Source organism: Cotesia glomerata, linkage group LG7 (genome assembly GCF_020080835.1).
Source record: "Cotesia glomerata isolate CgM1 linkage group LG7, MPM_Cglom_v2.3, whole genome shotgun sequence".
Lineage (NCBI taxonomy): Eukaryota > Metazoa > Arthropoda > Insecta > Hymenoptera > Braconidae > Cotesia > Cotesia glomerata.
This window is the reverse complement of record NC_058164.1, coordinates 890,459-901,669: the sequence shown is the minus strand read 5'-3', so window position 1 is coordinate 901,669 and position 11,211 is coordinate 890,459. Positions and strand designations below refer to the sequence as shown.

The window sequence follows — 11,211 nt, the reverse complement described above, 5'->3', positions numbered from 1 at the left end:
TTCGACACATTTATCAATAAACATATAAATTGAAATAATTATCTAAAAATTTTAAAACAAAAACAAAGTCTAAAATAAAACAATGATTGCAGAGTGAGCCTAAGAAGTGCAAAGATTTATTTAAAAACAGTTAACGCAACCGAGCAAATTAAGACTGAAAAGTTACGAAATGATAGTCCAATCGAGATTTAAAATCCTAACTTGAATGGCCGTTGCAGGTTACCTAGAACTTCCTGCGGAAATGGCCAATATACTCCTCCGACCTCTAACTCATACACTAGTTATACTTAGTATACTCCTCTCTCCCTCTCTGGGTCTTCTCCTTCTCTCCCTCCGAGTTATATTCGTTCGTTATATACACCCCGGACCTATATAATATATGATCGCCCTAACAACTTCGGCCCGCTCTCGTTCGACTAATCAACTTGATGATCTATGCGCCTACAACAAAACGTTACATCCTTAATTTTACCTATGCAACCACTCACAGTTACATCAAATCTCCCTATTTTTAAATCCACTTTGATTCTTTATTTATCAAAATTACGATCAATATCTTTTCTTTCTTTCTTCAAAGCCCGGTAATTAGATTTTAGATTTAGATACAACAATTTCTTGAGAAACTTTTTATTTAGATTAATTCTGAAGATAAACAGCTGACAATTTTTTGGATTTTTTCAAGTGTAAATTAGTCATTTATAATTTTTTTATTTAGCTGATTTTTAGAATGTTTTTAATGAAAGTTTAGAAAATAAAAATTAAAAAAAAATTTTTAAATAATATTAAAATATAAATATAATTTATTTAAAAAAAAAAAAATAATAAAAAAATAAGACAAAATTTTTTTTCAAAAGCTTGAAGCTTTAAACTTAATTTTTAATTTAAAAAAAAATTTTCCTAAATAATAATGATTTAGTTCCATTCTCTTAAACCATTGGAATTTTCTATTTTCTAAGAAAAAATAATCAAAAAATGCCTATCTCTTATCTGAGAGAGCGATATTAGTCTTTTTATCTCAATCAATGAACGAACAATTGATCTCCCGAGTCTCTACGATAATAGAGCGTTTGAAGTATGACCAGTTATAAAGGTCATCAGCACGCGTTATTTTCTTAAGGAGGTACTGTGCAAAATCACTTTTCTTACAATATTCTTCAATTTTTGAATACGCGTATTTTTAAGTGTCCTCTATACGAATAAATTTTTTTAATAGTCCTTGCGGTGCTAATTTTCGAAATATTAGCAATTAAAAATCGTACATTTAACATGTATTCCCTATCCTGACCGTAGTTAGAGTGAACATTTTATTGAATAACAATCATACTTTTCTTAGGATTTTTTTGAAAAACTGAGAATATTTAATTAAAGTTATAACAAGTAAGGCAAAAGTCCCTATTATGAGACACTTTTCAAGGTAGGTTGAACATTTTTGCGAATAATAAATCCATTTAAGAAGAAAATACACTTTTAATCGCATTGTACAGTAATTTGATGATTATTAAATCAATATTTCTAATGTGTTTATAATTTTTTTGGTTAAAAATGAATTAAATTATGGTTTTTTAAGAGAACCCTATGAGACACTTTAAAGTCACATGTCCCCAGTGTCTCAAACCACAGGACCCTATTTTTGAGACAGTTAAAAAGTCAGTGAAATTGATCAAATTTTATATTTTTATTAATTTTAGACAGTCCTATTTACAAAATAAGAAATTATTTTAATTTTTAATCAACTCATAATTAAATTTTTATCAGTTAAATAATTAATTAACGAAAATTATTGAATTAAATCTATTTTTCTTTCTTGATTTTAATCATTTAATTCTTCGACTTGAGCAATTAACTTTTTCTTTTCTTCTTGTAATATTTTTTATTTTTAAGTTTTTCTTCTTTCATGTTTTTTAACTTTTCTTTTTTTAATTGTTTGTACCATTCATCAGAGATCCCCACAGATGGTAACTTTGACTTGCCTGTTTTTTCAATTTTTATTATTTTTTTCTTCAGTAAATAATCCAACGGCAAAGTGAATATTTCTTTCAGAGGTTTTTCGGGAGATTTATCTAAAAATATGAATTTTTCGTAATTCTAATCATAATTTTTAAAACTAGTTCATAACTAATTATTTTACGTTACCATTATCACCAGTTATTGATGAAAACTTATGAATAAAACGATGTTCGTCAATCATTGCAGGCGTAGGATCCAAATTTTCTTTCATAAATTCTAAAAAACAGTCACATCAAATTAAATTTATCGAACATAAATGCGAGGTTGACATTTACATACCTAATTGATAAATTTTGTTGTTTATAGGATTTGTAGGATGAATATTTTTGAGCTCTGTTGTATTATTTTATATATGATATTATATGATGTTATATGATATTATATATTATAATGTGTATATATCTGTATAATATAAATACTATATAACATAAATATAATTTTTTTGGATGACGCGCAAGGATGATACGCAAAATCGTGAAGCGTTCCACATTTTTTTTTTTTTTTTTTTTTTTTTACAAATATAAATAATGCTGTGAAGCGGGAAAGAATAGGAGTTACGGTAATTATTACGTGAAGCGTTCCACATTCACGTAACAGGATATTGGTAGGAAAGGATTGAGAAAGGAATGTGGAGAGGATCATCTTAATTAAAGACACTAAAGTCTTTAGAAGGGCACCGTATTACATTATTGCTATCAGTTAATGATTCTTGAAGACTAACTTGACTAGATTCATATATAACCGTAAAAAGTTGTCCATCATTAGTTAAATTATTTTATTCACAGTTTATCACATTAGAATGATTGTCCTTAGACAAGACTTATTAAAGATGTATTACAATTTGTTATTATCTTAATAATAACAAATTGTAATACATCTTTAATAAGTCAGTTTTCGTCACAGGTGACCCTATTGCTGCTCTGTAGAATAACAACTGAACAATAACATCCTCTTCTTTTAAAGATAATACTGTCGCTGGCTCAGTTCTAATTTTTGCCTTCTCAGGACTAATACTTTTTCATCTAACAAAGGTAGCAATCGGTACTCCATAAACAGCAGCTGCTTTTCTCAAGGACATCTCTGTGTCTTCTATTGCTTTTAAAGCTTTTTCTATGTTTGACGAATCATAATTACTTAAGCCTTTTAACTTTTTTTTCTTCAGTTTATTATTCACATTGGAACACAACACTTTTTTTTGGTTGAATTTGATGATTGAGTTTTTGTCTCTTTAGGATTTTGTTTATGCCTCATTATCTCAGCTTTTTATTATAAATTACTTTTTACTTAGCCTGAAATAAATAATATACATTTAGAGTCAATATACAACAAAATATTATAAATTTATCCAAAACATTTAATTAAAAAAACAGAAAAACTTGTTGACAAAGTTATTCGATGTTATGATTTGAGGTTAGGTTCATAATCTAAAGGTATTTGACTAAAAATACTTACTTTTAGAAAAATATTTGAGGTTTTAATAACAGCCAATATTTTATGACATATAATTGCACTATTTTTATAATTAATATAACATATTAACAATATAAAATCTTATAAATGTACACCGTCTCACTTAATCGGGACAAGCCGAAATACACATGTCCGTGTTACATGGTACACCTAGTAAAATGTCTCATAAACCGGGGCATTCACGTTTATAAGTGTAGGTATTGTGAGACACTCAGATTTAAAATATTGTAATAAAAAAAACGCATAAATATGTATAGAAATAAAGTCTATGACTCATCAGCTTTCAATTGATATACAATTTAACATAAAAGTACACTGATAAAAGGATTTCTTAGCATTTAAGAAGATTTCTTTGTATTTAAGAAATCATTTCTTAAACATCATTTCTTAGGATTTAAAAAATATTTCTTAGTATTTAAGAAATATTTCTTTGCATTTAAGAAATATTTCTTAGTATTTATATTTCTTAATATTTAAGAAATATTTCTTTGTATTCAAGAAATATTTTTTAAATATTAAGAAATGATGTTTAAGAAATGATTTCTTAAATACTAAGAAATCCTTCTATCAGTGTAGAAGAGACAATGAAATTAAACTAATATATGAAACTAGATAGCCGTTGCCGTTTTACTATTCTCGGTCGTGGCTTTGAGAACAGATAACAAACCTCGCACTTTAATAAATATTTTTTAAAAACAGTATGAAATTAATTAAGAGCAAAAGTCGAAAATTGCTTTTGAAATATGTGAATTGAAATATTTTTTATATTTTTGGTATGCTAGCGGTGTGTTTGTTTTTATAAAATAGTATTTTTATGTAGTGTATCATAAATGGGGACATCGTCTCATAATAGGGACTTTTACCTTATTTTTTATCAAAAATAACACAATTATAAGAAATGTTTGAAGTTAGTGACTTTTGGTATTTTACGTGAGTGGAAGTAAGTGAGCGATAGTCTGTAAAGAAAGGCAGCACTAGTGAGTGAGAAAGAAACCAATAGCCGTAACCTATTCGTGTCTTTTTCTTGCCGCAATACCTCCTTAACAGTAAAACCGATATCTTCGTATTGCACATTAACGTTAGTAATACTCAAGGAATCGTACTGCAAGCATCTTGTTCACTGCAACGCTTCCTATATTATTATTTACCGTCATCAAACAATTTGTTTATTTCAATATAAATAATAAATAGTCCATTAAAAATGGACTACAAGGCCTATAATTTCGCGCTGCTTTCATTTATATTAACAATACAGTTTATCAAATTAAACTCGCTTCAAGTTATCACTGCGAGTACTGAAGTGACCAAGTCAAATTCTTTGCCTTACAAGTATGTGACTAAGAAATTTACTGTACCAGTAAGTGAATTTTTCATTATTTTTATCCATAATTAATTACTCATAATAATAATTATTAGTAATAATATTGTTCACTAATAGAAATAATTAATTTTTAATGCGCAGTAGCGCTTCTTATCTACGATAACTATTTTTGTAGTTTTTTATTTGAAAATTTATTTATAAAATAAAATTTAATAATTATTTTAGGTTGATCATTTTAGTTTTTCAATAAACAACACTTTTGAAATGCGTTACTTCGTTAACGACACATGGAAGAGTGGCAAAAACCCTCCAATATTTTTTTACACTGGCAATGAAGGAGATCTTGAAACATTTGCCGAAAATACAGTATAAATTTTCTAAATAATTTTCGTAATAATAATTACAAAAAGATTAACAAAAAAATGTTTTAAGGGATTTATGTGGGACATAGCGCCGACCTTTGGAGCTCTCATTGTATTTGCAGAGCACCGTTATTACGGTGAATCGAAGCCGTTTGGCAACAAATCCTTTGATAACGTTAAAAATCTAGGATACTTGACTTCCCAGCAAGCATTGGCAGACTACGTTGACTTGATAGTACACCTCAAGTCTGATCCGAGCTTGAAACACAGCCCGGTGATTGCTTTCGGGGGGTCTTACGGCGGAATGTTGAGCGCCTGGTTCAGAATGAAGTATCCGCACATCATTCACGGGTAATTTCAATCAATAAATATTGTTTCAGTATTGTAAATAATTGGATAATGTTTTATAAAGAGCAATTGCGGCATCAGCACCAGTTTTGCAATTCACTGGTTACACTGACTGCCAAGCATTTTCGCGGATTGTTACTTCTGATTTCCGAGCTGTCGATCCGAACTGTGAGAAAGTTATTCGGAAATCCTGGGAGTCTATTAAAAATTTAACTTCCAGTGGTAAAGTTTGTTAAATTTTTTTTTTAATAACCCGTACTGAAAAAAAATATACGCCGCATATACGGGGGCAAAAAAAAATTATGCGGCGTATATATTTTATATGTGCGAAGTATATGTATTTTTGTCAGCATATATGCGCATATATATTTTTTCAGTGTGGGAATTATTTAATTAATTTTTTTATTGCAGATGACGGAAAAAAATGGATATCAACTAAATTTAAAGTTTGCGAGTCATTGACTACTAATGAAAATTTTAAAACTTTCAAAAACTTTTTGGTATCTATTTACAGTAATTTGGCGATGGTTAATTATCCTTATGCTACTGATTTTCTTTCTCCACTTCCGCCGTATCCAATAAGAGTAATTATTACAATTATAATTTATATTTTTTTTTTTCCAACAAACATTTAAAAAAAAATAATTTTAGGAATTTTGTAAATTTTTAAACAACACAAACTTATCATCCGACAAAGATGTCCTTACAAATCTTCAAAAGGGGATAAATTTATACGCAAATTACACCGGAAAGCTTGAATGTCTGGATCTAAGCAACCCAGAACCAGATTTAGGAGCAGCCAGCGGGTGGGATTACCAAGCTTGTACAGAAATGGTGATGCCGATGTGTAACGACGGTGTTAATGACATGTTCGAGCCCGAACCCTGGAACTTGACCGAGTTTAGTGAAAATTGCTTCAGCCACTTCAACGTGACACCCAAGCCTGACTTGATATGCAACACGTACGGCTGCGATGATTTGAGCACCGCAAGCAACATCGTCTTCAGCAATGGACTCTTGGACCCTTGGTCCAGCGGAGGAGTTCTCAGGAACGTGTCTTCTTCAGCCGTGGCCATAATTATTCCCGAGGGAGCTCATCATCTGGACTTGCGCGGTTCTCACCCAGCAGATCCTTACTCCGTGGTAAAAGCTCGCGAGTACCACGTCTACTCTATAAAAAAATGGATCAAGCAATATCGGGAGTCTTTTAATAATGACACAGTTTTTGCGATATAATTTTTTATTAGATAATATACTTAGTTGCAAATTTATTAATTATTAAAAAATTTACAATCTAGGCAATAAATAAATATATAAATAATTAAAAATTAATAACATGGCTAACGAATTATAAAAAATAATACTGCTTTTAAATTAATTGTTTTTTTATAATTTATAATTAAAATAAACAAGCTTCATTTTTAATTTAATAAATTTTTACTAATTTATAAATATGTTGTTAAAAAGCTGTGACTATTTTGATAATAAAAAATAATTTTTAAACCTTCGGGTAAATAAAATTGTTGAGTAACATTTTTACCACAATAGTTAAAACTCCCGAGCAACATAAATTAATTCTACATACAATATCATTCGCTAATATTAATTCAAATTGCAATGAATAATTTTTAATAAAAATTAATCATCAGTACTATTTTATTGAAATTTTAAAAATAATATTGTAGGTACATTAAGTACTGGACGATAATAATTTAAACAAATAATATCTAATGCGGCGTACGTTTGTGAGCAGTAGTGGGTCTAGGTACGCCAGAACGTCCCCTTAATTTTTTAGTCTGCATAAGATTGCTCTCTGGCTCATTATAAGTCAAATAAATATTAGATAAATCTAATTGCGGTTGATCTTTAGCGGTCCCGATAGAAGCAGTGGTTTGGGCTTTGCGCATGTTGTTACCCGTGTAAGCAACGCACTTTAATTGCCATTCGCCAATGTCCTCGTTCCAGTGAACGTATCGCTCGATCATCGTCTGATACTGAACCGGTATGTAACTGTTTAAAATGAGCTCTTGAAGCTGTAATTCGCGCCCGATTCCGCGAACGCCCTCAAGCAAGCCCTCCATTTCCCGCTGATGTTCTTCCTGAAGATCCAGGAGCTCGGCCCGAGCAGACATCAGCATGGTATAAACCTTGGCCAGCTTCTTGGTCTTCCCCGCGGCTTCTTCTTGCAGCGACGAGTACTTTTCCTCGATATCAATTCGCTCGGCTTCTTTTTCCTCAATAGCTTTCTTCAGCTGCTCCTCGCGCTTTTTCCGCTGGTCTAACTCAATCGCCGAAGCTGCCAGCAGCCGTTCCTGAACTTCAGCTTTCTCCAGCAAATTTTCACCACCGACCAGAATTTTGTTTTGCAAATTTTGCATTTTTTCACGCAACACCTCCTTTTCATTTTGCGTCTTCTTCAACTCAATAACATCCGTGTCGTCCGGGCTCTTGTCAGTGTACTCAGCTTTGTCGATTTTTTCCTGCGCAGCTTCAATATCTTTATCGTCCAACTCTTCCATCGTCAGAATTTGGCTTTTGCGTCTCAGTTTCTTCGAATTAGACTCCTCTTCTGCTGGGTTAGACTCATCAGTGTCTCCCTCTGAGTCTCCCTCTGATAACTCCTCGCCATTTTCCTCCAGTTGTTTACGGAGTTGTTCTATTTCGTCCTGAAACTGCCTCAGTAGCGCGTCTTTCGGATCTTCGTTTATTCTCGCTCGGTTCTTAATATTTTTCGCGCGATTTGCATATCTTAAAGTACTTATTGTTTCATCGTAATTCATATCCGCTGGACTTACATTTGCACACTAAAAAAATAAATCAATTAAAGAATTAATAATTATAAAACATTTTTGTTTAATAATTACGGACTGAAAATAAAATTAAGTTGATTCGAGAGAAAAATTCTTGAACCAAGAAAATAATTTTTTTGAATCTAGACGAAAAATTCTTGAATCAAGTAAAATTTGCTTAAATCAAAAAAACATTTATTAGTTCAAGAATTTTTCTACTCAAATCAAGATTAAGTTCTTCAAAATTATATACTTGATTCAAGAACATTTTTTTTTCTGTGTGGTAATCTCACCATTAATGTTTTAGAATTTCCACCCAATGAATCTTGCAACAACCGGGTTAATTTTGAATTTCTGTAAGGCACATGAGAACTCTGACCGTCAACCAAAGCGGATATAACATTACCGAGTGTTGATAATGATAAATTTATCTTCGTCGCTTCGCGTAGTCGTATTCCTGTTGCTTTTGTTTTGCTTTGTCTCTCTGAACCCTAAAAATATAAATAATTTACGCTTTTCACTCCAGCTAACTCCTAAAATAATGATAATAATAAAAATATTTACAGCCAAATCGACAAGATGTAGTTTGCCCATTTTAACATGCTGCTCGTTGTCTTCACCAAGTTGACTGGATTCAACAGTTATTGTGAATATTGCATGGGATCTTGAACTCGAAACATTCATTGCAGTAGCCCCCACCACCCCTACAATAATAATCAATCATTAAATCATTAATACTATTTACTTATGCAAAAAAATCGGTTGGAAAATCCTTACGATTTTTATTTCCAAGCGACATAATTCTGTCAAGATCGTCGGCATTATTTACAACGTATCCGCTCAAGTCTTTGACGAAAACTCCGATATCGGGTCTCTCCTTGACTTCAAGGCGCGTGTTCTGGTCTTTTCCCAGCAAATCTCGTATCTCTTCATTGTAAATTTCAAGATAAGTCGCGCGAACCAGAAATTTCTGCTTATCATCCGCTTTGGCAATGTGGCCGAATATTTGTGCGAAAGTATTGGGAATTATTCCGCGTAACTGCGGGGGAGTTTTAGCTCCGGACATCGTGTAGGTTTTACCGGTTCCAGTTTGTCCGTAGGCCAGTATCGTCCCATTGTAGCCTTGCAGCACTTTGTCGACGATAGGACGAGCCGTCTCATTGTAAATATCGACTTGGGTCGAGTCGTCATCAAAGGTCGCGTCGAAAGAAAACACTTTCGGAGGCTCTCCGTGAGCTGCATTTGGGTTTTCGACAGTTATTTCAGAGTTTAGACGATCAACTTTGACTATTTTCTTGCAATGACCCTCTAACTCCTTTCCATTCAAGGGTCTAACACGTACCACGACCCTGACATTCTCGATTTCACCCAATTCTGATGAATCCTTTAGAAAATTTATTATATATATATGTATATTGATCAATATTCATTTATATGTAAATGAAAAATAAAACTATTGGTAGTTTAAAAACTTACCTCCGGTCCTGGCATTGCGCTTTATTTTAAAAACTCAATTATTTTCAGTACATAGCGACTTATTTATTAATTTTATAATTGAAATATTAATTTATAACTTTTTTTTTTTCAATTGCTCTTGTACCCGGTACGTAAACAAATTTCACCTACGATTTGACGTTCAGACTTAAATAAAATAATTAAGTATGATCGATAATTTAGTTTGACTTGCGCAGAAAAATAATTTTTGATTGGTAGTTTTAAATGTTGGCGGTAGATACCAGGAGTATTTAATTCTTCAGCGATTTTAGTTCTTTTAGATCTCAAAAGAGGACACTAGTGTTTTGTTTAAATTTAAGCTTTAAATTTTTTCGGTATAATTTTCCTAATTTTTATAATTAATTTATTTATACAGATTTTATTTTTAAATTAATATAGAATACTTCACATCCGAATCAATATTAGATAATTTTTTTACAAGATTAAAGTAATTTTTATCAACTTTTCTTTGATTAAAATGAAGATCAGACAAAACATAAAAGTTTACAAAATCTGTTATAGATAATTCAATGATATTAAATTTAAATTCGGATATGAGAAGTTTTACTGTAAGAATAATTTATGAATAAATTATATCACTACTTTGGTGTTTTATAATTATGAAAGATATATTATTGACATGATTGAACATTGTTTGATAATTAAGTAACATTTTAATGTGAAGATAATCTATGATATGACGGACGAAAAATGTCTCGAGGTTGAATTAGTGATATGAGAGCTCGAGTAAAATGGAAATATTGAAAGGAAATATTAGATTGATAGGTTATTATTTTATCAAACAAACTTTGTTGAATATGACTAATCATCAGAGAATAAAAAATGATCACGTATATTGTGAATAATGTTGTTATTCTATTATACTAAAAGGATATAATGATATTTATAGATAGATAAAGTGATGACAATGATTTAGAAGATTTATATTGATTAAACTTATAATGATAAGTCTGTTCTTATAATATGACAAATAATAATTTCTTTTCATTCTCTATGTTTTTTATTAGTTTTGTACAGAGAAAAAAATGTATATATATATATATATATATATATATATATATATATATATATATATATATATATATATATATATATATATATATATATATATATATATATATACTCCCCCTTTAGTCTACTAATATAAGATGATATGTATTAGAAAAAAATTAATTTTTAACCAGTAAACTTTTGAGTGTGATTAATTAAATTAATTGATGATTATTACATTCAATTTTTAAGGATACACAGTAAAAAATTTTGTGTCATTAGGTCAACAAATTTTTGTGTTAAATATTTAACACAAAATTTTTTGACGCAATGACGCAAAATTTTTTACTGTGTACTGCAAGAAATTTTTACAAAAAATAATGCTTTTTTTTCTTATTAGAAATTTAAA

General features: G+C 30.4%; 3 protein-coding genes and 1 long non-coding RNA gene across 4 annotated transcripts; 1 reads left to right on the top strand and 3 right to left on the bottom strand.

Moving 5' to 3' along the window:
• Positions 1-1,839: 1,839 nt before the first annotated feature.
• On the bottom strand, positions 1,840-2,324 carry LOC123268953. Its single transcript, XM_044734415.1, has 3 exons — positions 2,287-2,324; positions 2,134-2,223; positions 1,840-2,060 (listed from the first exon to the last, which is right to left on the bottom strand). Exons 2-3 carry the CDS (start codon positions 2,216-2,218, stop codon positions 1,840-1,842), a joined length of 306 nt encoding a protein of 101 aa, XP_044590350.1. The 5' UTR covers positions 2,219-2,223; positions 2,287-2,324.
• A 254-nt stretch (positions 2,325-2,578) lies between these two features.
• On the bottom strand, positions 2,579-3,783 carry LOC123269801. The gene is made up of 3 exons (XR_006510465.1): positions 3,460-3,783; positions 2,883-3,296; positions 2,579-2,815 (listed from the first exon to the last, which is right to left on the bottom strand). It is a non-coding gene; the product is annotated as an uncharacterized LOC123269801 (long non-coding RNA).
• A 746-nt stretch (positions 3,784-4,529) lies between these two features.
• Positions 4,530-6,812, top strand: LOC123269798 (lysosomal Pro-X carboxypeptidase). The gene is made up of 6 exons (XM_044735649.1): positions 4,530-4,834; positions 5,024-5,164; positions 5,231-5,511; positions 5,573-5,730; positions 5,920-6,092; positions 6,160-6,812. Exons 1-6 carry the CDS (start codon positions 4,679-4,681, stop codon positions 6,742-6,744), a joined length of 1,494 nt encoding a protein of 497 aa, XP_044591584.1. The 5' UTR covers positions 4,530-4,678; the 3' UTR covers positions 6,745-6,812.
• A 152-nt stretch (positions 6,813-6,964) lies between these two features.
• On the bottom strand, positions 6,965-9,969 carry LOC123269796 (kinesin-like protein KIF3A). The gene is made up of 5 exons (XM_044735641.1): positions 9,774-9,969; positions 9,075-9,681; positions 8,862-9,001; positions 8,591-8,788; positions 6,965-8,312 (listed from the first exon to the last, which is right to left on the bottom strand). The coding sequence occupies exons 1-5, from the start codon at positions 9,786-9,788 to the stop codon at positions 7,236-7,238; spliced, it is 2,037 nt and encodes a 678-aa protein (XP_044591576.1). The 5' UTR covers positions 9,789-9,969; the 3' UTR covers positions 6,965-7,235.
• Positions 9,970-11,211: the final 1,242 nt, after the last annotated feature.